The sequence below is a fragment of the Adiantum capillus-veneris genome, chromosome 30 (assembly GCF_014529385.1).
Source record: "Adiantum capillus-veneris isolate H3 chromosome 30, ASM1452938v2, whole genome shotgun sequence".
NCBI classification, from domain to species: Eukaryota; Viridiplantae; Streptophyta; class Polypodiopsida; order Polypodiales; family Pteridaceae; genus Adiantum; species Adiantum capillus-veneris.
The window spans coordinates 100,095,078-100,122,172 of NC_140960.1; the positions used below are offsets into that span (position 1 = coordinate 100,095,078).

At 43.4% G+C, this 27,095-nt stretch overlaps 1 protein-coding gene across 1 annotated transcript in view; it reads right to left on the bottom strand.

Annotated features, from left to right (window-relative positions):
• Positions 1-27,095, bottom strand: part of LOC147418501 (uncharacterized) — a 104,214-nt gene that overhangs the window by 52,260 nt on the left and 24,859 nt on the right. Inside the window, exons 2-6 of the mRNA XM_086506458.1 lie at positions 20,460-20,585; positions 20,190-20,376; positions 19,865-20,034; positions 19,580-19,754; positions 19,101-19,168 (exon numbers count right to left, since the gene is read on the bottom strand). Of these exons, the coding sequence (XP_086362584.1) occupies positions 19,101-19,168; positions 19,580-19,754; positions 19,865-20,034; positions 20,190-20,376; positions 20,460-20,585 (726 nt within the window). The remainder of the gene's footprint in view (positions 1-19,100; positions 19,169-19,579; positions 19,755-19,864; positions 20,035-20,189; positions 20,377-20,459; positions 20,586-27,095) is intronic.

The following is a 27,095-nucleotide window of genomic DNA, read 5'->3' on the forward strand; positions in this document are numbered from 1 at the left end:
ATCCAAGTATTCTTCCCTTTATTTGCTAGCACCACACAAACCCGTTATGGATTCCTCGTTCAATTCTCTGCATGAAGAACTACCCGAGAGTCATTTTTTTGAGTTTTAACTCCCTTTAAGAGAATCTACTCCTCCTCAGAGTGTGCTTGACATTTTGGAGGATACTAGTAATTTAATCGACGACAAAGAATACGTCACAAGACGTGACTTTAAAAAGTTTGAAGGACGGTTTCAAAAATTGGTGGTTCGCATCCAATTGCTTGCTATAATGGTGGATCACCTTATGGTGTTGATCATCTCGTACATCCCACAGGCTACAGTATCTACACCTGTGGCAGTAGTCGAACCAAGTCTCAGCCAATGTGGCAAAGAGGAGATTTTCAATAGTAGACTTTAAGAAAGCCAAATTGCAAAAGTTATGTTTCAATTGTGGACAACATCAACGCAAACATTGTCCCCAAATACTGGATTCATAGGGCTTTTTATGGATTTTGATACTAAGCAGTCAATCAATTGGTTTTTGCATGCTCTCTACTGGTTATCTACCCTTTCAAATAACCCTTTTAGTTATTTGTATAAGATACAATAGCTTGCTCATTACAGCATATTCAGTAAAGATATCATACATGTTCCAGTGTTGTTTTGATTCTTTATGAAGTTCGACGTGCGCTTGAGAGAGAGAGAGAGAGAGAGAGAGAGAGAGAGAGAGAGTGTGTGATTGAGCATTGCAACGGCATAGGCGGCGGCGAGGCAATTAAGCGCGACGACGGCGGCTACTTCTTCGCGGCGAGGAATCCTTCACGGCGGCGAGCGTAGAGCGGTGAGTGACACACCCTTGCTGTCTTCGAGCTTGCTAGGTTAGCTTGGTTGTGTGCTTACAACCATCCATGGCTCGCACACAGTGCTCGACAAATCCCTAGCTACGACAACTGCGACAGACGCGTACACTTGGCATGTTGAGGTGTGTGCCACGTCTGCAGCACCAACTAGTGGAAACCCCCTTTACTTTTGAAGCCTAGATTTGACATCACACCAGCTAGATGAACAAAGACAAAGAGAGCTAGATGAACAAAGACAAAGAGAGCGCCTTTTATAGACACCCATCATCACAGCCACAGTCAAGGGGAAACAGCCACAGCGCACAGCTTTCTTCCAAAGCAGAGGACACCACCACACTACCCGCTCCACCACGAGGGGTGACACTTCAGTAGGCAGAGGAGGTGAGAGCGAGACACAGACCTAGAGGTCAAGGATACAAGGCCTAGAGACGTCACCACCGGATCCAATGTAATGTGCAGCGAAAGTGATTGATGGTTGACGCTCAAGATGAGTGCTCAATACGTACTCAAGGTTCTTTTTACTGAACAAGAGAGTTCTTTTTACTTCGTGAGAGATGTGCAAGGCCTAGAGAGAGAAGAGAATGATATTGTGAGTGAAAGAGAGAGGAAAGAAACCAACACCAAATGGGGTCTCGAACCCCCCTCCAAGGGCCCCCCTCTTATCGCTAGAGAGGTATTTGTTTTAGATTGCACAAATGCTGATACAATGGTCCTAGATGCTGAGGTGTTGATGGGATCTTGCTACTGATGGTTGGATCTGCAAGGCTAAAGGCTGAAAATTAAGAACACTAGGGATGATGAATGGGATCTACGACTGTGACGAGGCTATGGGTTGGCCTATTGACGCCAATGTTGGCGATGGGCTGCAAACTGAAAAAAGCTAGCTGATCTGAGGCTGAATCTGAAAACACTGTCTGATCTACTATCTTGGGCTAAAAACTGGAAACGTTGGTACCGATGGCTGGATGTGCGATGGTACGGCGAGTTTGTGATGCTCGGATCTACAAGGCTAAAGGCGAAAATTAAGAACGCTAGGGATGATGAATGGGATCTACGATTGTGACGAGGCTATGGGCTGGCCTAGTGTCGCCGATGTTGGCGATGGGCTGAAAACTGAAAAATGCTAGCTGATCTGAGGCTGAATCTGAAAACACTGTCAGATCTGCTATCTTGGGCTAAAAACTAGAAACGTTGGTATCGATGGCTGGATGTGGGATGGTACGGCAAGGTTATGGCTGAAAACTGAAAACGCTGGAGCTAATGGGATGTTGTAGGCTGATCTGGTGCAAACAGCCAAAGATGCTGAAGTACTGAGAGTACTTGGTGCTGGTACAAGGGCACTGACTTGTGCTTGAGAAGTGACACCCAGGGTCACTTATATATATGATTAAAATTGGGTCCGGCAATGCCAATAGAAATCCCACGATTTCTAAAAATGAAATGAGTTAATAAACTCACTTATGAAAGGTGCTTCATATGCAGATAAATACCTAGGCTGGGTACTAATGCAGTTGTATGGGAACACTCCCCAATGCATATACCTAGCAAGCACTAGTATGCAACTACTCTAAAGTGTCTGGGCATGCAGGTTTTGCATAGAGGCTCACAACAGTGCTAGAACACTTCTTAGGCTATCCTAAACCCTAGAAATAGGAGTTAGCTTGTCCACATTGCAACCAGACATACAGGTCCTACGTACACACTCACAAGGGTGCGAGAACACTTCCTAGGCTATCCTAAACCCTAGAAATAGGACTTAGCTTGTCCACATGCACCTAGGGTTAGATGTGCACATCACATCCCCCCCTTTTCAAGGTGAGGTACTAGTACCGAGCTGCATGGCTTCTGTATAGTCCACCAACAACTCCAAGGAATCTGTGAAGAAATCTTCGTCCACCCACTCTGCTACGTGGGGTAACTTCAAAAAGGACTTTAATGCTTGCTTCAAATTTGTCTACGATCGCGGGTTCATCCTCTTCAAGAATCTCCTTTAGGGGATATCCATGAAACAACTTCAACCACAATTTCATAGACATATCTTTTACTTTTCTCTTATTACTAGAAAAGGAGTATGCTTCCTAAAAGACTGTGGATGGAATGCAGATGAAAAATGTGACGGAGTGCCAAACTTCTCAAAGATTGCTTGCAAAAAATGCGATCTAAACATGGCTTTTCTACCTGAAAATATCAACTCTGGCAAACCACAAAGTAAATAGCAATGTCTGATGGACAATCGTGCTAATGCTTTTGATGTGACTGTGTCTCGCCAAGAAATGAGCATGCAAAATTTCTTGGCATAATCAACAATGGTGAAACATAGAGTATCCCTTGAATGCAAACTTTCGACCTTTTCTAAAGAGATCTTCATGCTTCTGTGCTCATCCGTGAGTGAATCATGTGCATCGTGCAATATTGCTTTCCCATAAGCAGGTAACACACAAAGACGGTGACGAAAATACAACAGACCGTCACGAATAAGGGACTCGAAAAATGCATATTGACTTTTCATGCGATCAAAAGGTGCTTGAATGGGTACTCTGGGCCTCGACTCGAGAGCCAAGGTCTGTCCTTCGTGACTGACGTGTATTCTATTCGGTTAGCTTTACTAGAGACATAATCAATCAAACCACCAAATTGTTCACAAAGCTTGGCAGTCACTCCAAGGTATACTCGGTACAACCTGGAGCCACTTGAGGGCTTGATGATCCTTACGAGCATTTAAATCACTATCATGAAAAAAATGCTTCTCATGCTTTGGAGAATAAATGACAGAGAGAGATTCCTTATCGTGCAATGATTGATTCTTTTTTGAACTCTTTGACTATGTGCTGAGAGATACTATCAGACTGTCTGTTTTATCCTCTTTCAAAACATGAGTGAGAGATTAATGACATAGTAGGAATACTCTGCTCACAACGAATAACCACAAGAGATGCACCTTTGGTGTGTGTGTGTGTGTGTGTGTGTGTGTGTGTGTGTGTGTGTGTGTGTGTGTGTGTGTGTGTGTGTGTGTAGAGAGAGAGACAGAGAGAGAGAGAGAGAGAGAGAGAGAGATGAAAATGAAATGTAATATTAACATCTTCAAAAGGCCAAAATGACCTATGAGACCAAAAGGTTACAGGTGGTGAATCTAATACCAGATTTGGGTACAAAAAGTACAAAGAACAGAAAAGAAAATAGTGGGTAGGGGTGGGGTGAAAGCTAATACAAAGGGAATACAAAGGGTGAGCTGATACAATGGAGCTCTCTGACAGTCGAGGCATCATATACATATACATCAGTATCCAAAAGGCTATAGAGATTCAATGTTCTCCAAGGTAGGCACTCTGTCGGGAAGGCTCCTATGTCACGCTAGTATGGTATGGATCCTCTATCGCAATCTGCGTCGATGTCAAGAGGGCTCCCTCATCCGTGGGCGTGGGTGACGGGACCGCCCCAACTCTATCGCACGATCAAGCAGTATGCCTCTAGTGTTGTTATGTTGTGGAGGCTGCTCGAACTCTTGTCTGTGACTAAAAGAAATCTATGCTCATTGAAAAGCCTCCATGCCTCACTAGAGGCCTGACTCATAAATAGTTGATACAGATCACGCTCTAATTGAGATAGGTAAGCCCTCTTCTTTCGTCGCACTAGGCGGCGAAAGATAATCCGTGACTGTCTATGTGTAGTAGTACCCACGAGCACCTCTCTCTGTAATCTGATCCTCGTCTCTCTACACTCCTCATCATACCAATTGTTCTAAGGTATGCTCCCAGATCGTCTGTGTGTAGGCTGGCTGTGGGGATATGCCTTTGATGCTGCATCATGGAGCGTCTCTCTCAGAATGAATCTGGGTGAGCTCATCTAGTGGTCGTCTTGGCTCCTGAGTGCATAGCTGCCTGTATATCTCATCAGTGTACACGGGATCCATCTCCCTCGTGAAGGTATACCGAGTATGTGTGGAGGCCTCTCCCAATGGAGTTGTGTTGAACTGGAACGATATAGTGAAAGACAAGATAGCATGATCGATTGCTACCCCAACCGACCTAGTTCCCACCATGAAATCCTGAAAGGAAGGAATGAGTCCTCACGGAGCCATAACGTAATCCACTGTACTAGCGCCATGCTGATGTGGAAAGCATGTAAAACCACCTGCTGCAGGGAATCTCTTTAGGCCATTCAAAATGGCCAATCCATGTGTAGTCCCCATATCAATCAAGTATCTGCCATACTCAGTGTGCTCCTCATCCTGTGATAATCTAGACAGGCCAATTTCTGTAATATCAAGCTCCCGCATCAACTCCTTTGAGGTATCATAGAATATTGTTTGGTGATAGGCAGTCCTAGCATTGAAATCCCCCAAGATAATAATGTCGCCATCTTTGGAAAACTCCCATATATCATATCCAAAATAGAGAAGGGGGACTGTCCTCTAGGTGATGCATATACTGACGTACTAGGAGGGAAATAGCAAATAGCCATGTAGACATATTTGCCTGTCTCTGCCTTCAGTCTCACCCACATGTACCTAGCATGCACATCCCTCCGAGCTATATGTATCAAAGACTATAGCTCCTCCCTGAATAAGACTGTCACTCCTCCTAAACCTCGTCCTCTGTGCTCTGATCAAGGTGGAAAGGTACGTAGTGTACGACATGTTTTAGGTACGTACGGAACGTACTTCCGTACTGAACCACCTTTAAGGTACGTAATAGGTACGTACCATTTGTAAAAACCTCATGTTTTAGTGAAAAACCCATAGACTCATAAACAAATTTACATTACAAATTACAATGCTGAAAATGAACATATTGACAATTGGACATAAAACTCAAATGCCTCAAGCCTCAATGATAAATCATAAAATCAAGTTCAACTACAAGCATACTGTCTCTGGCGTCAGCCAAAAGCCAGCACTGTAAATCCCATACAAACTAAAACAAAACAATGAAACACAGGTACAACCATCCAAACTCAACTACAAGCATAATGTCTATGGCATCAGCCACAAGCCAGCATTGTATATGCCATACAAATTGAAACAAAATAATAAAACACAATAAAAGTCTACTACTATCCGAAGCATGCACATAGGCTATTAGACGCCATGCCTATAGCCTCAAAAGTCTGTGTAATGCTGAAGATGAATTGTCGGTAGAGAGCATGCCCCCATCATCAAGGACATTGCGAACTCCTGAGTCCTGTCTGTGAACTTCTTTGCAATCTCTGTTGCTCTCTGGAAAGTTACGTGCAATGAGTATAAGGCATACAGCCTTGGGCTATTAGCCTATTAGCATTCCAAACCACCAAAAGGCCCCAAATCGGCTCGCGTATTAGGTTCGCACACTAACGCTGCACTTTCAGATTTTTTTTAACTGCAGCACCGTACGGTACAGTACCGTACTGTTGTACCATACGAAAGGTAAGGTACGTACGTACCTATGCAACCTTGGAGCCTCTGATCGAGTCTCCTGTCTGCAAGTTGTCTCACATCTGTATCCGCTCACATGGGGCATGGACTGCCCCAGGGCCTGATGCGTCTCAAAGTAGAAAATGATGTCTCTCCCTATGAAACTATCCTCAAAGGCCCCTACATCAAGGCGCAAAGATCCATTACAATTCCATGTAGCCACTCTGAGTGGGGTCCTACAGGTCTCGCACCCTCATGCGGGGCGCTTCTCCAAAATAACCACTCGTCCATCCATGTAGAAGGCCACTTTCCCCTTCTCTCGAGTTGTCATTATCTCGGGCATAACTTCTTTCATATAAGCAAGTGTGAGGTCACCTCCAAGGAATATGCCCGTTTTCTTTAGTGTAGGACGCTTCTTCAATAAGTCTTCTTTTGCCTCCATCGATGGGAAGCGCACGATTAGAGCTCTTTCATTTGAAGTCTCCCCATTTCCTTGTGTCTTCTTCCCTACCCTCCATGCCTTTGTATGAGTAGCCTCACTACCTCACTACCCATCATGCGGAGAAGTTCTTTGACTTCAGTTTGTTCTTTTATGATACTAACAAAAGATATGGGTTATGTGGGTTCATTTGTGGGTTCTTTCTTAGGACAATCTCTTTTTATATGATCTTTTGTCACGTGACACATCCAACCCTATGTGACCGTGGACAAGCTACAACATGATCAGGGTTCAGTCAGTCCAGTCAATTTAGATTAGAAGTGATCTGGCACTTTTGTGAGTCTATTCGTAGACCGTGCATGCCCAGTCACTTAGTGTAGATGCATATTCTCTGGTTGCACACAACATGATCATAAGCATTCCCATCAGAATCCTTCAGGGGAATTTTCCAATGCATTTAGCCTATTTTCCCTATTTTTGACATTTTTCACTTATTATTTTTAAGTGACTTTCCAACAAAAGTAGGTAGGGCAATTTGGGTAAGAAAATTTATAAACAAACCAAAGTTACAAGAGGCAACAGGAGCCAAGCTCAGCCGGCAACTTCTCAGCAAGACCAAGCCTTGGTGGACCTTCCCTCCAAGCAGCAGATCCCCCCCATTGCCTAGTGTTTTCAACAAGAACCATCGCCATACACCTTCCCTCAATTAGCGTTTTTGGCATCGGATCCTCCCGCAAGCAGATCACAGCACTTGGCGTTTTGAAAGTTCAACAACAGCTAGCAATTTTGGACCAGCTTCCCTAGCGTTTTTGGATCCCAGCATATGCAGAATTTCAGCGATTTTCAGCAATAGAAGAGTAGCAGATTCAGCCCCGGGAAGACCATCAGTTTTCAGCCTTAAGAACCTCTGTCTTCAGCCCTAAACCTGCAGATTTTCAGCGACAAAGACCCACAGAAAACAGCCCCCAGATAAGCGTTTTTGGACTAGTCGCAGATTTCAGCCCATAGCGTTTTTGGACAGCAGTAGAAAGATTGCACATTTCAGCCCCTAGCTCGACTTCGTCATCATCGTCGACATAGCCTAAACTTGCATCAGTCTCATGCACTCCATTTGTACCAGATTGTGCAATCATAAGTAAACCACTCTCGCCGACGAGACTGGGGCCTTAAGAGGAGGGTTTTACAACGTCTCTGGTGTCGTATCTCTCTTCTCTCTCTATCTCTCAGTCTCATACACTTGCACGCACAGTGTCCATTCACTTTGTTTGTGATCATAGCATTCTCTCATTAAGAACGCTCTCCCTTCCATAAGAACAAAAGGAACCTTGAGCACAGTTCGGAGCACTTATCTTGAGCAAAGCGCAACATTCATTCCGCTGCACCTAACATCTTTAGTGTGACACTTAAAACATCGTCCTTCCTTTCCATACTCTGTTCTTTTTTCAAGACTTAACCAACCTCCTACTATTCCTTAAGCAGATTTTTCATCACGTATCAACTTAGCAGTTGCTTGAGTTTTAGGCTTGTAGTGTAAGATTGAGAAGAAGAGATATTGTGGTTCTTACCATTGCTCTTACCATTTTGTTTATTCTGTTGGTTCCGCAGAGTACTGGACTTGCTCTCCTTAGGCTTACATTTGTTGTGCTTCATTTCTTGCTCGAGAGCAATTCTGACGACGTCATATTATAGTCAGTGGGTCGTAACAATTTGACGTCGTATTCTCTTTGCAATCCTCATCCAGCTCACGCAATTGAATACCTATCTGCAAAATACGATTAGATAGAACCAGAGTGCCATTTTACTTGTGGCCTCGCCAATCTTCTTTCAACCGATCAAGGTACTACGGTGGCATAAAATGAGCCTTGAGCTTGCCTTGAAATTCAGCCCAATTGTAAGACAGTAGTGCGTCCTATGTGTAAGGATTCTAGGTACTAATCCTTAATTGTACTTAAGCTCATGATTAAGACTTAAGAAACTTGAATTGTACTCAGAAACAAGACTCAGAAGACTCTATGTTTTATTGATTGAATGTGTGATACAAGGGTTTCCTTATATAGGAGACGAAAAGACACAAATGAAAAGACACGTCTCCTAGTGAAGAGACGTGACTTTAGACGTAAAGACACATTCTTTCAGCGAAGAGCTGCAACCATTGGGCGAAGAGTCGCACCCGTAGAGCGAAGGGGTGTGATTAGTCGTCGAAGGAGTGTGGCTTTTGGCAAACAGGCACGTCTCTTGACCGAAGGGTCGTGACCATCCAAGCACAGGGATTCTCCTTGGCATGGCCCTTTGCGTATCTACAACTAGGAGTGTATGTAATACTGCCAAATAGTCACATCGTGACATTCCCTCCCACTTTAAATAAAACCCAAGGTAGTAGTAGAAACTCCGGGAGAAGGAAATGTATTGTTGTTGTGCTTCTGCATCCAAAGCTCTTTCTGCTAAGTCCCATGTCATGGCACTGTTACTGACCATGACTATTTTGCCAAAGTGAAAACTGATCATATCTGCAACTTGATAAGTGCCTTTGTCAAAGTCAATCAATAACAACTGAACTAAGAGAGAGAGAGAGAGAGAGAGAGACGACACGTGACACGGAGTGGCGAAATTCCACCCCAGAGAGTATTGGCCCCAAACCTTGGCGCCCCTTTCGGTATTTCTTTATATTATTGCTGATTCGCAAAGTACAACATCCGGGGAGCGCCTCCTTTGCAATCCACGCGCTGAAGAGTGCTAGAGAGGGCCCCCAAGGCTCATATTTAAAGGCCCAAAGCCTTAAAGCATCAAATATAAAAAGCTGACCCCAAAAAATCACTTTCCTAAAATTTCGGGATTTTTCTAAAAATCCGCCGCGAATTCCGGAACGCCCGTACAGGTGCCACATCATCATATTTTGATGTGCAAAGTCTTTTGAGTGTGTTCTGCTTTATTTTTAATGCCTTTCTGTCACTTGGGCCCCATCGAACGGGGTCCTGTAAGTTGGTGCGAACTCTTCTTTACAAATAGGCCACTCGTCAAGACTTTGTAAGTCTGTAAAACTTCTTCTTCTTCTTCTGTTGCTTCTTCGTAGGGTTTTGGCTTCTCGGCCGGAATCTGCAGGTTGAGTTGTTGCCCCTTAGACCTCTGAAGGATCCTCTTGCACAAGGAAAGAATCAACAAATCTTCGACTTTACCACCATCAGATAAGAAAGACTTCAATGTAGGGCATGGCTTGCGAGAGGGAACTTGTCCACCGTCGCGGCATTCACGACCGAGTACTCGACTAGGGTCGGATATATGTGACACTAAGTAAGCCCACCTTGATATCGTTGATAATCCGTTGGAAGCTTCATATTGCTGCTTTTGTTGCTGATGATTCGAATAAGAAGTTGGTTGCTTAGTACTGTAACATTTCCAAGAATATTTACGCTGAGACTTTTGTTGCTCCCACGAAGGTACTTTGTGTCTTGTTGTCTCTAAGAAACCATGCTTTGGGTGAGAAAATTTGAGTTCCGAAGGCTTTTGTTTGATTGGTTCTTCTTGGTCGACCACTGAAGCTTCGGACGAAGATGCATGTATAGTCGGAGAAGCAGTTGGGTAACTCCGGGAAGTGGTTTGCATCTACATCTGATCCAAGCGAATGTGAATCAATGTGAGGCTTGTTGAAATTGCTTCCATCTGCTTTTTGGGAACTGCTATCGGATCCTCGGATAAAATATTGTCGTCGCCACCTTGTGATCCAGTCATTTCCCGACTCGTACATGGCGACTGTCAAAACTTAATTGTTATTGTTTTACTTATTAGTCACAAAGTAAGCATTAAATTGATGCAACCAAGAACAAATCACAGAAGCATCCATCTTACTATCATACTGCTGCTAAGGAACCCGTAGTTGAAGAGCCAAAAATGGATGCACCTAGTTGGAAAGCTAGGAAGGATAGGATGAAAGCACGTAGGAAACGAGAGAAGAATTCCCTAGTGGACAAGCTTACGCAAGCAAAGGAGCAAATAAGACAGCATGAAGAAAAGGTTGCACCAATAACTTCATCGCCAGAACAGCTGTCCAGTGAAAGTAAGCCTAGAAGCGCTAGTTCGGGAGGATCGGTCTTGGTCGAAAAATTCAATGAATCGTTAGACGCCATCCTGAAAGCCGACGAAGCACGCCTTAAGAACAATCCATAGCTTAGCATATGGATGACATATCCATATGCTAAGCTAGAGAAGCAACGGCTAGAGAGGTGTCAAAAGATGATTCACGTAGCACAAGCCTTAATAGCACCTCCGGCTAGCAAACCAAGAGGTTGGATAGAGGTTCCACCACCAATGCCAATAATCCCACCTAGATCGGAACCTAAAAAGACGATTGAGGATCTGAAAAACCTGACATAGAGCTAGAAAAGCCAAGCGTAGTGCTAAATACCACAGATAATTCATCTAGGGATCTTCCTCCTACCATACCTAAGGAATATAGAGAATTGGAAGGTATGGATGACTTATGAAGACAAATCCGTGAGGCAAATGAAGCCAATGAGCTGAGTCATCGACCGAATCAGTCCAGTAAGGGGAGAGATATCTTTCTTCCTCCAATCAAGGAATTTGAGGCAAGGTCTCAAGTGGATTTAGAAATGCAATCATATTTTGGAGATAAGAGATATGTCGCGTCTGTAGACAGTAAGCCTCATTCCTTGAGAACCCTACCCTTATATACGGGAGAACATGAAGCTAAATCAAACATCGTGGCAATCCCATCCCAGAGTAAAAAGGTCATGGACTCAAAGGGCCTGATAGACCTTCTATCTACTCCTGTAAATTGTACAATCACATTTGTTGAACTTCTACGTATACAACCAAACATGTGGAATATTGTAGGCAAATGTTTGGAGAAGTTTGGCATAAAGAATCCAGAAACTCGAATCGAAGAAGGGATCAAAGAGCTTGAGAATCCTCATCTCAACACTAGGCCAGTTCCATTAAACAAGGTTGGAGAGTATTGTGAGGGAGAGAATTGCAATACAACTCTTCCGATTGAATTTCAAAGTATCACCACTATGGCCATATTAGACAGTGGAGCTGGAGTTGCCATCACAACAAAAGAGATGTGGAAACAATGGGGAAAACCGGCCTTAAGAGCAACCAGAATGAAATTGCAGCTTGCACATGGGTACATGGAAAAGCCTCTCTCTGTCTTCTAGAAAGAATAGTTGTAGCCTCTTGCGGTATCGAGTACGAGCATACATTTGCTGTGGTTGATTTTGGCAAGAAGAACAGCTATGACGTCATATTAGGATGACCATTCATGCGACAGCTGAAGATGGTCCAACATTGGGGATACGACAATATCTATCTAAGACATTTGGAAACTACAACCCGCATAAATCTAAAAGACCATAGCTATAAGGACGTCAGAAGAACACCTGTTGAGGAGTTTGATTCCACTATTGTAGTCACGTCCGAACTTCCAGCATGGTTGGGTAAGACCAAAGAGCTATGGATGTGTCGAGCATCTAATTGCGGAAGCCTCAAACAAGAGGAGCATATCCTAGAAAGAGCTATAGAGGACACATATTACATCCCAGAACTTCTTTCGGAAGAAGCTTTAGAACCCTTGGAGTGGGTGCATGTCCTAGCAACATTAGACGTATGTGCCACAATGAATTGTCCAACGACAAAATTTTGCAATGAAAGCGGATACGATCTGGTTCCTTATTATGGTTTTAGTGTGCTAACAGAGGGAGGAGAGCAATCTCAATTGGTTTGTAAAGACAGGTTAAAGCAGGGTATTCAGATGCATGAAACCCAGACCAATCAACAAACTCCAAATACTGCCATAAAACACAGCCAGGAGGTAAGCTATATAGAGCCAATTGTCCAAGTAATGGCTAGTTATAATAAAGTGCAAGCACTAGCAATGGTTGATACAAAAGCACTAGGAAATTTGATTTCCTTAAGCTTATACAACAAGCTTGCTGAGGTGGAATTACAAGCCACAAATGAAAACATCGAAGGATTTATTGGTTATCAAGCTAATGTTATAGGCTCAACAGTAATTCCACTACAATTGGGAAATACCATGTGTACACACCAGTTCTACATTATCTTCGATACACAAATGCAACAAAGCTTATGACGCCCAAATCGCTTGCTCACAAAGTGCTCTGCAGGTTCAAACATTCAAAGGAAAGCACAAATAATAAACACAAGACTCATGAAAGTGCAAAACCTACAGAAGAGTCAGCTTCACAATTGACCAAAGAAGGACCAACTCTAGATTCAAAAATGGCAACCAATACGACAAAGACAGTCCCTACAAAAGCCCAACCGACAAAGATTATCCCCAAGATCAACCAACTTGGTACACACCGTCAACTTTGGATACCTAAAGAACAGCTTGGCCAACCGCAAATCTAGATCAAGAAAGAAAAACTCTCACAAGAGACATCTTCAACTTTAACATCCAAGTGTTAACAACAAAGATCACAGAAGAGACAACCAGAGCAAAAATCTAAGTCTCCAAAGCATAAACAGACATATTTACATCCACAGGGTTATTACAAATAGGTATGGATTCCAAAGAAAGTACTTCATGCACAGAAGAATTAAGAATATATTTGGATAAACAAACAAGCCACTCCAAAACCCCAAGATCAGGGGACCAACCAAAAGAAGAAGTCTCCATCAAGCGCACCAACAAGGACTCTAGCAGTTATGACAAAGAAAAGTTGGGTACCCAAGAAGCTATATCAAGCTCAAAAGAACTACTATCAGATTTGGGTCCCGGTGACAAAATCTAAGGTGGTATCAGCAAAGGAATTACCCATCAAACAAGAATGGAGACCCATAGTAAAATGGGTTCAAAAGCCCATCACGGATCAAATTAACATATGACATCACCCAGACACAATGATCAACCCATCAAGCCGTAATTTCAAATTGCTCAGAGGACTCAGCCTGACATATGGAATAAAGCCGCCAACCAAAAAAAAACTAACAAATACTAACCCACAATCAAGCATGAAACGAAGGAGCTCATCAGCTCATATCAACACAACAAAAGGTGGACAAAAGGTAAAGCGACATCAGCCCTTACCAACTCAAGAGCGAAAAAGATTTTGACAATCCAAATGGCAACTACAATCATCGAAAGCACCAGACTTGAGAGAAAATTGAGCTTCAAGTACATATCATCACTGATTCAAAATACAACGATCTAGAGTATACCCAATTATGAATAAAATGATGGCATCCAAAGACCAACACAATGATGAAGTCTGCAAACTCAAGAACCTTCTTACAGCAGCTTCAAAAAAAAGGTAAGTCCAATCGCCATTAAAAATGGCATAAAATGTCAGACTCGAGCAGCTGAGCCAATAAATGAGCAAGGCATTAGTCCCAAAGCTTCATGTAATAGTTTTGACAATCCAAATGGCAACTACAATCATCGAAAGCACCAGACTTGAGAGAAAATTGAGCTTCAAGTACATATCATCACTGATTCAAAATACAACGATCTAGAGTATGCCCAATTATGAATAAAATGATGGCATCCAAAGACCAACACAATGATGAAGTCTGCAAACTCAAGAACCTTCTTACAGCAGCTTCAAAAAAAAGGTAAGTCCAATCGCCATTAAAAATGGCATAAAATGTCAGACTCGAGCAGCTGAGCCAATAAATGAGCAAGGCATTAGTCCCAAAGCTTCATGTAATAGTTTTGTGGTCTAAGAGTCTTAGCTACCATAGGTATTGCTCGAGCTAGAAGAGTTAAGCATATTTAAGTTAGGTCGCTCATGCTAGAATAGGTGAGCATAAGAGTCAAAACTATATAATCTATGTCCGCAGAAGAAGAAGGAGAATGTCTAAAAGACACTCACGCATTGAGCACAGTGCGGAATGAGTGGAGAAGCTTCTACATCAAAAACCCTTTTAGGAAAAGTGGAAGCTATCGAGATGTCTTTGGATATCAGAAGTGCTACATTCTTTCCTTGAGTACCCATCAACTCCACTTCTCACACAGCATGGTTTTATTGAAAAAATTCTCAATTCTCATATGCATTTAGCGTGTCCCATAATTGGCACTTGCAATGGGCACTATTTTGTTGATTCTCCCAAGCACTCACCTTGCATGAACAGATACTCGAAGCCCAACAAGCTCAACTCAAATAAGAGCGTATATCAAAGGCATTTTTCCCGTTGGGTTTTTCCCTTTGATCATCCACGTTTCAAACCTTAATGTAGGAAAACACTTCCATAATATATATACATACATCAAAGACAATAAGCCTTAAGGAAAGACTACAAAAGGTAACAGGGATCTTACTAAGGAGGTACAAAGAATGGTTGTCTCACAAGACAGTGGCAAAGCTGCGCAAACTTCTCCACACAAATCACGGTCACAAAAACTAAAGTACAAGCTTCAACAAAAGTCTCACGCGACGTAAAGTACTCAAAGACGAAGACGCAAGGAACAATCATCAAAAAAGCGACATTTATAACAAGTTGTAGAAAAGCCTCGTCAACAAAAGCCATTACCCATTGTACACAAAAGAATCCTTTAAAGAGAGTGACAGATTACAAGCGAAGGCTCATCTCCAACAATTAACAATGACTTTCAAAACAAAGCAAAGGACGCCCAGCAAAAGACAACAAGTTTGTCAGGGACGACAAGAACGCGGGAGGGGGGAGTGTTGAAGCGGTTGACCAACATACGCCAAAATCCAAGCGGTCAACGGAGGCGCATTAATTAATTATATCATTTTTGCCTAAAGTCGGCTATTGTAGCTCATTGATTACGGGAAGTCCTTTTAATGTTGTAAATCCCTGTAATGATGAAAGTGGATGGAGAGTCGGATTCACTCAAGAACTGTATTTAGTACCTCTCTTAGCTAAAATACCCAACTTAGGGTTGAGGTATATAATCCAAACCCTTGTAACCTTCAGATAGACTTTTCTTTAAATCAATTTTGGGCTCAACTATGTTACGTACAGTGTGCCGTGTGTGAGTGGGTCTTCCTTCTCTCTCTATGCAGGCTACAGGAGCGACATTGCTGAGGCAACTCCATCAACGCGTTAGCTACGACAAGAGCTACACATCGACGCCAAGCACACGCAGTTCTGGATTCCTCGCGAAGAGCTCTTCCTCGAGCTTCAAGGCTACAGGAGCGACATTGCTGAGGCGACTCCATCAACGCATTAGCTACGACGAGAGCTACGCATCGATGCCAAGCACGCACAGTTCTAGATTCCTCACAAAGAGCTCTTCCTCGAGCTTCAAGGTGAGTTTTCTCCCTATCCGTGTGTCTGTTTCATTATTATTATATATCCACACGTTTACAATGAGACAAGCTACGCCTTGCGCCTAATCACGTTCGAAATCGGTGACCTGAATTTTATTGTCAGACATCATACGGGATTGTGATTGCGTGTGTGTGTAGATAGTATATTGGGGTAGAGACTTTAGGGTAGTGTCCTCTAGGTGTATAGAGACTAGCCCTCAAGTTTCGTAACAATTGGACATCGTTAGGTTATGTTTTGAGAGATAGATGTGTCGTAGATATGGTAGCCGTCATGCACATAGTGGGTTAGGATAGATTTCTTTGTAATGATTGTCTTAGAAGGTCGAGTAGGTGATTGACAACCACTTGCTTGTTTCCATACGCTTGCGGGTCATTGCTCCATCCTTGGCTGACATTATGTTGGTCTAGTTCTCGTTGTGCTAGCGTCTGAGACGGCGGACACCGTCCCAACAGTGCGTACTTGAGGTAGACGAGAGATCTCCTTTTACTTCATGAGAGTGTAAAGACTAGAGAGAGAGAGAGAGAGAGAGAGAGAGAGAGAGAGAGATACTGCGATTGAACGTTTGTGAGTGAAAGAGAAAGAGAAAGGAGACTAACACCAAATTGGTGGTCCCGAACCCCCCTCCAAGGGTCTCCCTCTCTATCGCTAGAAAGGTATTTGCTTTAGATTGCACAAATGTTGATACAATGGTCCTAGATGATGAGATGCTGATGAGATCTTGCTACTTATGCCTGAATCTGCGAGGCTAAGGCTGAAAACTGAAAATGTTGAATGGGATCTCCGACTACAACGAGGCTATGGGTTGATCTACTGTCGCCAATGTCGGCGATGGGCTAAAAACTAAAAAACGCTAGCTGATTTTTTGTCTTGAGCTGGAAACTGGAAACGCTAGTATTGATGGTTGGATCTGCGACAAGGTATGGTTGAAAGCTGAAAACGCTGGTGTTGATGAGATGTTGTAGGCTGATCTGGTGCAAAACACTAAAGATGTACTATGGCGAGTACTTGGTGCTGGTACTCAGGCTACACACTTATGCTTGAGAAGTGACTCTTAGGGTCACTTATATAGCGATTAAAGTTGGCTCAGGTAACGCAAATAAAAATCTCGTGATTTCTAAAAATGTCACTTATTAATGAGTTAATAAACTCGCTTATAAGAGGTGCTCCATATGCAGATAAATACCTAGGCTGGATACTAATGCAACTATATGGGAACACTCTCCAGCGCCATACACCTAGGCTCTAGCAGACACTGGTTGTGGTCATGTGCAATCAGAGGGCATGCAACTACTCTAAAGTGTCTAGGCATGCAGGTCCTCCGTATAGGCTCACAAGGGTGCCAGAACACTTCCTAGACTGTCTTAAACCCTAGAAGTAGGATTTGGCTTGTCCATATGCACATAGGGTTACATGTGCACGTGACATCCCCCTTTTCAAGGTGAGGTACCGGTACCCAGATACATGGCTTCTGTGTAGTCCACCAATAATTCCGGAGAATCTATGAAGAGATCTTCGTTGGCCCACTCTGCTACGTAGGGTCCGCGATACTTGAACTTCAAAAAGGACTGCAATGCTTGCTTTTTTGAGCCCCGTCAAAAGCAATGTAAAACAGTCTACTTTGGTTCCATGTCTTCAACTTTGTCTACGATTGCGAGTTCATTTTCTTCAAGAACCTCCTTTGGGGAATCTCCTTGAAACAACTGACCACAATTTCATAGACACATCTTTAATTTTTGGATGACTGGAAAAGGACTATGCTTCCTAAACAATTGTGGATGGAATGCAGATGAAAATGTGAAGAGTGTCAAACTTTTCAAAGATTTCTTGCAAATAATGCAATCTAAACTTGACTTTTCTTCCTAAAATTATGGACTTTGACAAAAATAAAGGGAATACCAATGCTTGATGGACAATCATGCTAATGCTTTTTGTTGTGACTTGCCAAGAAATGAGCATGCAACATTTATTGACATCTATATGTATTCTATAACAGCAGCCAGAGTACCCTTTACATGTGTCAACGTCTGCGAGCTGAAGGCTAAATGCCAAAAGTGAGAGAAGCTCAAGTGCACGGGATAAAGAGGGGGAGCGAAAGAGAGAGAGAGAGAGAGAGAGAGAGAGAGGCCGCCTTCGGCGGCCGGCCGTACTCGTGAGTATCCCTTGAATGTAAACTTTTGACCTTTGCTAAAGAGATCTTCATGCTCTTGTGCTCATCCGTGAGTGAATCATGTGCGCAAGAGAGCAATAGCGAATCGTGCGACCATACTCAGAGGGCTTCTCATCCCCAACCCTCCCATGCACCACATACTACAGCCATATTATGACACTCGATGGAGCTAGATAGATTGAGGCATCTCATGATTGTACTTCCCTGAGCAAATAGATCTTACACCTTTTTCACCCTTGACGAGCAATAGCAAACCGTGCGACCATACTCAGAAGGCTTCTCATCCCCAACCCTCCCATGCGCCACATGCTACAACCATATTATGACACTCGATGGAGCTAGATAGATTGATGCATCTCATGATTGTACTTCCCTGAGCAAATAGACCTTACACCTTTTTCACCCTTAAAGATAGAGCTCCACACCCCCCCAATCCTTGTATTGGACAACCATGGATCACTACCCATTAGCAATTTCCTATCAGCAGCACTGTTACATTTTATTTTTTACCTTTTCCCTTTTGCCGATACGTAGAGATACCCTATCGTGTACATTGTTTTGTCTCATAGGCAGATTTCAGCCTCTAATAAACATTAAAAAAAAAATCTTTCTTTCTTTCTTTCTTTCTTTCTTTCTTTCTTCACTCATATTCAATCCAACAAACTCCACTGTCCGAGTCAGCTCCATGCCACATCTAGTATATCCCAACAGTGTGTCACTAGAAAACTCTAATCTGTTTGCTGGCCAGGCACTGCGTGACCTGTCCAAGCACCTAACATGCCAGGAGATGACATATAGCTGTGAGTCATGGTGTGGAAGTAGTTTCTGGAACGCTACTAGTTGCAGCTGAATGAAGAAGAATGATGAGTTGGATACGGAATAGAGAGGTGCTGATGGATTTATTATGAGTCATCAATAAAGACATTTCAGTACTCCAGTAACAATTGAGAATGCACCATGACGTTAACAGATACTGAAAGTTGCACAACGTACGTGAGTGGATCAGAGAGTAATGTGCGAAGACTAGAGTCTGGCTTTGAATGCGCCTTGTATTCCTGCAGCTACATCCATGAACAGAAAAAAAAAATTGAAAATAGCTACGTTTTTATTTGTGAAACAGAAAATGAAACTATAATCATATAACTACCTGAGTAAGCTCAGTAGATTCAAAATAAGAAACATGCATTGTGAGATAAATAAGTCGACGACTAAAACATTGAGAACGTTTTTTGTGCAAGTCTTCTAAACAAATCCAGCAGTTTGAATCAAAGCATCAACCAGCACAAGGATCAGCAATGCATCCAGCACCTAAAAATTGGGCACTACAGCACTTTTATGTGTTTTTTTTATCAACAATCTTAGGAAGTTAGGCAGCACAATGTTAACTACGCAGGAGTAATATGAGGTTCAAGGCATCCGTCAGGTTTGGATCTCTTAAGGCTACAAAACATGCAGGAAGTCCAATGGCTTACCAGGGGACTTCCTCCTCTGTTTCCTGGTATAGAATCTGCAATATTCAACCCTTCCAGAAATTTTGACACTGGCACTGGTCCAAAACTATCAGAAACAGCGTGACCCGCCTCTGCCATAGTAGAGACATCCAAAGTCTCTGATGCACGTGGCATAAGCCTGAACGTGAGGGAGGTTCTACACACAATGAAAGGCAGTTAATGTTGTCAGTACAAAAAAAAACTAGAGGCATACATGCAACCACCAGAAGGTAAAGAAATTGCCAGAGCGCCAAAATGCTTACACACCGTCCTGTGGACGTAGGGCTTGCAGAAGATGAGAAGGGAGCTACCCGGTAGGCACATGCTCGCCTAACGCCTGCAGTTACATGTTGCAGACACCTTCCAGTAATTATTAACAGATCTCCTGCACGTAACCCCAAATCTGCTAGATACCAATGTCCATTGGCATCACAAACCTGCAAGAACAAAGCTCCAATTTTACCACTGGTCACACAAGACAATGCATCCTGCAAACATGCTGCCAAAAAGAGTCATTGTAGACCCAAGCTTAGCCCTAAATTTAAATGTGGTACCAAAATCCATTGAACCGTTCTTCAGAGTGTAAAATAACCTGCAGCCCAGGCGACTCAGATGCTATCAAAGTGAGCAAGCCTTTCTCGAACTCTTGGAGGCAAGCTTCTGGGCCACTAGAGCTTCTCATATTGGAGCCAGAGTCATGAAAATGTGTTGCCACTAAAACTGATGAAGAGGCATTTTCATCAGGCAATGGGCAGTCATCCAAAAGAGAGTAAAAGGCACTGCAGTAGTATGAAATTCAAAAGAATAAGAAATTGACAACTGAAAAGTTCACAGAAAAAGCACACACTTGTTCACCACTTACTCACTGCGCAAGCGTAGATGCCGACAGAGAGCTCCAAGTGCTATTCGAGATGCTTTCCCTAGACACCGAAACACATCCGACATGCAGGGCGGTGGTAGATCCACTTCATCGCCAGCCCTTGGATTCCTGACATAACTCTCTCTCTCTCTCTCTCTCTCTCTCTCTCTCTCTCTCTCTCTCTCTCTCTCTCTCTCTCTCATGCATAAAAGGCACTAATTCAAAAGAAGCAAAGAAGATGGGAAGTCAATTGGCAATTTTTTCTAGTCTAAGGATATGTACACGCATTGTAGGCAACTATAGGAGCAACCAAATTCCGGACAAATGCCATGTTATGGTTCAGTACCATGTGTGCCTTCTTTTTTTAGTGTTATAGTTGTATGCGGCACACTTAAAACGTTGGCCAGTAGCAAAGCGAGAGATCTTCAAGGTATGAGGCCAGAAATGATTAAATGGACGGGAGAGGCATCACATCAATGGGTGTGTGATATGTTCAACCTTGCACTCCAACACAGTAGTGATTCAAACTACTAATTTGGTCCAGCCTTTGCATAGAAGAGGGATGTAAAGAATGTAAATTACTCCCAGACTATAATGATTCGATCTCTTATGGCAAAGTAATTTGGGTGCATATTGGAGATTAAATTGAGTGAATGTGCTGAAAAGAAAGGAAAGCATACAAAAGGACAAGCGGGTTTTTTTCGTCCAAATCGGAACTCTTGATATTCCGGCGTAGTAAAATTAGCCATCACACCCAGACCGCACTGATCTTCCACAGGTGTCTTGATGCACTAAAATTACATACCCATGCAATCTCATCCAATTAGGAATATTCAATGGTTGGCACATCACGATGCAACACAAATGCTCACATATGCATGTTACAAGACACAACAAACAGCGTCGTAGAGCACTCCCCCGAGACAAACGGTCTGCGGTATGAAGCTACTCAACAACTACCTCGTCACCCCCCCCCGCAAATAACCAAACGCTCCCCAGACATCTCGTCTACATCATTCGAAGGGTTTCGGTTTCTAGCTACAACGAAACGCTCCCCAGACATCTCGTCTACGTCATTCCGAGGTTTTCAAGCATACAAGAAAACACTCCCCAAACATCCCGTCTGCATCGTTCCGAGGTTCACACAATACCAAAACATTTCTCACTTCTCCACCCGGGAGTAAAAATGAAACCAGTATTGAAAAACAGATATTATCCATTTAAAACAAATTTCAAACAAGGTCACCAAACAAGTTCAAACAGAACTCAAACTTAAAAAGTAATCTCAACATCAGTCGAGCTCGAAAAGTCGATTGACTTTCCATCCTGAAACTTGTACCAAAAATTAGGGTTAGATTCCTTCCATAAGGTCGTAACCGACCGTAGCACGATCCACAAACTCTTGAATAGTCGAAACAAGCCTCGACAAGCAATGTTCATGTGTCGATGATGGTAGTCCCATGACCTGACAATCACATTGGACCTCCGAGGTTATCAGTTTGAGAAGAGACGTCTACTAAGAGATATCTATAAAATTCAAGTTATTATTTGCTAAGGTTTCCATGGCAACCATTTCAGAATACCCCACTTTGCCAGAGTTGCACTCTGAAGGAAGATAGCAGAAACCATATAAACTTCGGGCAAATATTTTCTTGAAAGCTTGCCAAGTCCTTGGAGTGTGTGGCTTGGTAGCTATAGACATTAACATCTGCATGGCACTGCTTATGAGAAAAACAATGACCCGAAACAAATCTTGGATCCTTCTCTTGCAAGTGATCTTTTTGGCTTATGCCTTGTAAAACATGAGTGGTGAAGGCAGGAGCACGCTCGATGAGCGACTAATAAGTCCGGGGTCGGAGCACGAAGCTACTCCAAATAAGATTCCAATAGACATTGGTTTGCTCTATCTGCTCTTTTGTAGGACCGGTATGCTTTCAGAAAAGCACACGCCTGATGCTCTGATACCACTGTCACAAGACAGGTACCATGTGCCAATAGAAAAGAACAGAGTGAACAGACTTTTGGCACTTTAATAACAACTGAACCGAGAGAGAGAGAGAGAGAGAGAGTGTATTTCTTTATATTGCATCAACACAATACAAGCCGGTACTCCATCCTTTGCACCTTCGTTTAGAAGCATGCCAAAGAATGAGCCCATGGCCTCATCTTTAAAGGCCCTAGGCCCCAAAAGCAGTTTACATGAAAAGCCTTCAAACTCAAAAGCGTCTGGTCCAAAAGCAATGCCCAAAAGCTGTCAACGTAAATCACGGAAATCCGTACAACTGCCATGTCAACAGTCAACGCAAAACACAAAAATCTATATAGTCTGCCACATCATCATGTCAGCGTAAAATCGGGGTTTTCCGTACAGTTGCCACGTCATCAGATTCTACGTTGTGTGTGTGAGGGTCCAGCTTTATTTTAACTCCTTTATGTCACTCGGACCCCATCGAACGGGGTCCCATAAGTTGGTAAGACTTCTTCTTCTGCTGTTGCTTATTCTTCTTAGGGTTTAGGCCCCTCGGCCGTGATCTACATAGTGGCTCCGTTCTTCAATGACTTGACACATCAGCAGTTTGTGACACCATGCCATCCAAAACTCGAAGCAAATGAACCACCGGTTTTACCTATGCGTCTAGACTCTTGAGCTCCTTACAGAACTCGAGATCCTCTGCCTTATCCTTGCACAAAATCCCTGCAACTGTCTTTGCATAGGGGGAAGTGGTGAACTCATCAGTGATGAAGACCTCTCGAACCGCATTTTGACATTCAGACAGCATGCGCACAAGAAGAAAGTTGAATGCGAAGCGGGTGTCTGAATACTTTAGAAGCACTTTGCCGCTCGACCTCTTGAGGTACTCGCTCCGAACCAAGTTGTGATTGTTGATGAAAGTAACAATCTTCACTGCATCAGCAACGACTGGAGCGATCTAGTCTAGCTTGCCGATGTTTTTTAGAAGGTTGTTCAAGCAGTGTGCCATGCAAAAGCACACTGTCACATGCGAATAGTGGCCCTCTACAATAGTTGTTGCTACCCTGTTTGATGCCTCCCCATCTGTGACAAAGGCCACCACGTGTTGCTCATTGATCGTTTCTATGGCCGCTGTCCACTTTGCATAGAGGACATCGGCGGACTTTCCACTCTCGGTGGCATCATGAGAGTGCACAAAGTACATCTCTCCACTTGAGTATGCCACGAGGCCATGGATAGATCTCTTCCTTGAATCGCTCCTGTCACGAGGACATGGCAACTGTTAACTATGTCACAAGGACGTGGCAACTACTAACCTTAGTTGTTGGTTTCTTTTCAATGACTTTTGTTTTATTTTTGAGACCCTCTTTTTGACGTTGCAAATGGTCGGACATTGTATGGCCAATGTGAACACTAGTTTCGCCCGAAGACGGGAAGTTGGTCGGCACTGGAATTCGTATAGTAACAAGATGTCTAGGCTCAGTTCTAGAGCATGTAGTTCCCCCCGTCGCAATTAGCAAGTTGGTGGATACTAGGAAGTGAACTCAATATAGGCACAAAGTCAAGGTGGGATCACCAAAAAAAAATACCTAACACTCGGGCCACATTGCATTTTTGGATGCTGTCCCAATGGGAATAGATGGTCAAAAGACCAGTGGGAGCCCAACGGAAGCATCTCCTAAAAATTAGGGAACTGCTATTTTGGGCCATGAAATGTATTCACGTCATTACCTTCGGAATGACAAGGGCAACATTTTAGAACTCTGCCGCAAAGTCAACTGGGCAACCAGTCGGGAGATTTTTAGGCGGCAACCACGAAACGGAAAATGGCCTGTAAACGCGCCAAGTGGCACATTTCTGTGCACTTTCCTCATGCAAGAAGAAGTGGCACTGAATTTATCGCTGGGAGGCTCATTTGCAAGTTTCCTGTCACAAGTTAAGAGCTATGGAGTGCATTCACTCTATGTACAGTGTGGTGCTAGGAGTGATGACCTGCACACTACACACTGCTCTCTCTCCCCCCTACGTGCAGTAATGTGATGCCCCACAAGAGGGCTCTTCATTTGACTCATGTATAGCTAGTTGTGTGGTTACATGCGTTTTTGTTGAGGCAAGAGCCTCTCTAAGCAAGAACAAGAGTAGCTAATTGCTGCTCCAAAAGCAGGCACCGGTGAGGGTGATAACCTCGTCGTACATGTGCGATTTCACCGCTGATTATGCGCTGTATTTTGATTGTTTTTCAATCATACGGGCGCCAAAACCCTTTGGGAATAGTGCCCCACTGCTAGAGGGCACTTCGGGGACTGTTTAGGACTGAAAACAGAGCAAAAACCAGTAAATACAGCGAGCTGAATTTACTGTTTTTGGGGAGGAATCAGAGGGTTTATGGCAATAGAAGTGAGTTCCAACAGGGTAATTGGTTTCGGGCAAGTTTTGGGGTTGTTATGCTGCCGAAATTTTGCCAAGAGGTGGCAAGGGTCCTTTAGCAACGAATCGGAGCCGATGAAGATCCACCAACACCGACACCGAGTAGAGAAAAAGAAGGAAAAATGAGGGTCTTCGGGTCGATACCTTTGTGTGCAAGCTTGGATTTATGATTGAATTGCCGATCCTTTTCCTCAAGCTCCTTTCCTCTTCTCAACGCTTACGTTGGTGCAAAATTTCACCTCATGTCCCGGCACTCGAAGAAAGTGTGCCCTCACTTTGTCATGCCCCCCTTTCCGCGTGTACGAGCATAACTTGCATGCCCATGCACGAGAACCTCCCGTGTCACAAATGGGTGACATGGCACTGCCCCAGATACACACCCACTCACACATGGCAGTACGGACCCGCAACGTGCGCTAACATGCTGAAGGCATTAAGTACGGACTTCCGGATTTTACGGTGCGTTTTATGCTGACAGGTTGATGTGGCAACGTCCCGATCTCCGCAAATTACGAAGGCTGCTTTTCAGTGCTGGCTGGATTTTGGACAATTTTTCGAAGCTTTTCGACTCAGTTGCTTTAATTTAAGAAGCTTTTTGACTACCTGCTTTCAGGGCTCTACTTTTGGGCATCCCTTGTAACTTATAAATAAGTGGGCAAGGCCCTCACTTCTCAGAGCATTTGGATGCAGAGTCTGAGAGTGAGAACCCTCCCACTCTCTTGTACTTTGAACATAGACTTATACAAAAAGAAATATCGAATGAGGCGCCAGTCTTTGGGGCCAATATCTCTAGGCACGGAACTTCACCGGGCCGTGTCGAATCAAGTGTGAATTGTGAACTGTTTTGAAGTGAATCTCTGCTGTGTCCGGCTGCTGAGTCACGGTAGAATCTTGGCTTGGAGTGTCCATGTTTGTTACAGTGGTATCAGAGCGCGGCCGATTTCTCTTCTCCCGAGAAATCTGATCCTTTTCTCGCGACACTTATGGATTCCAACAAAGAGCAGTCGACTTCCTCTGCATCTGGGGATGCGGGAAGAGATCACGAAGAAGATTCGCATGAAGAGTACGACCCACCTCGGCCTACTCAAGCAGAGATTGAAGAGATGGAACGTCGACAATTGGTTGACGACGCGACAAAGATGATGATCAACATTGCGAAGGATCCGAAATTTGCAAAATTTTTGACTCCGACATCCTTCGAAGAAGTGCACACCCAGTGGCAGAAGGCCACAGAGCCACCCATCAAACCTACACTCGAGAAACCTCCTGTTCCTTTATAATTATACATTGAATATACATACGAATTCACCTGTCAAGACATGTGAAATACCAAAATCTAGATGTGAGACTTGAGTCACGAGTGAACAAGGTAAGAGCTGAAATTGAAATACCTAGCCAAGCCAAAACCATGATAAATTACAACGGCAAAACAAATAACAATGTCTAAACTCATGTTCTCATAACAAGAATCATGACTCAAATCACACCAGCGGTTCCTAATACATGATCTGAATTTTGAGTCCTGACCAAAAGACCACTAATACATGAGTTAAGTTTTGGCCATACTACATAAAATGCCCAAATATCAATAAGAAACTAGCTAGAGTCCTCCTCATAAGGCTTTGTAATGGGTTTAAAAATCCTTAAACACCCGTTTTGGGTCAGCAGGTCAAAAGGGGAGAAAAAAAAAACATAGTCTCGTTTCGCCGAAACGTTTCGACCGTTTCGCCGTTTCGGAGTTTCGGAGGGCCGAAACGAGTTTTTATGTCACAGTGCAAGGAAGCGCCAGTTAAATGGATGAAATTTAAAAGGCTTTTTATTTCTTCTTGGCTGACTCGGGAGTACGAACAAGATATACGAACTGCTTGGAATCATCTTCGGATGACCAAGAGAGATTCGTTGGACGCATATTGCGAGAGATTTTGAAGCTCTTTTCTACCAGCCTCTTCATTAAAGAAGATCTCGTTTAAAGAACAGATTAAGCGGTTTTGTTGTGGACTTCCTACAGAGATCTGAGACTACTGCTTAGAACAAAAGTCAGATTCTATTCAAGAATAGAATCTGATGGGTCATGCGAAACGGGGTTTTACCATACATTCAGGCAATCTGACTTACCCCACATATGAGATCATGACTCAGAGAACCAAAAGACTTCTAATAATGAAAGTAGAAAGAAGAAGAGCCCCCAAGAAAAGAAAGATAAGGATTCACGACCCCGGCTCACTCTTCGGGAGAGAGCC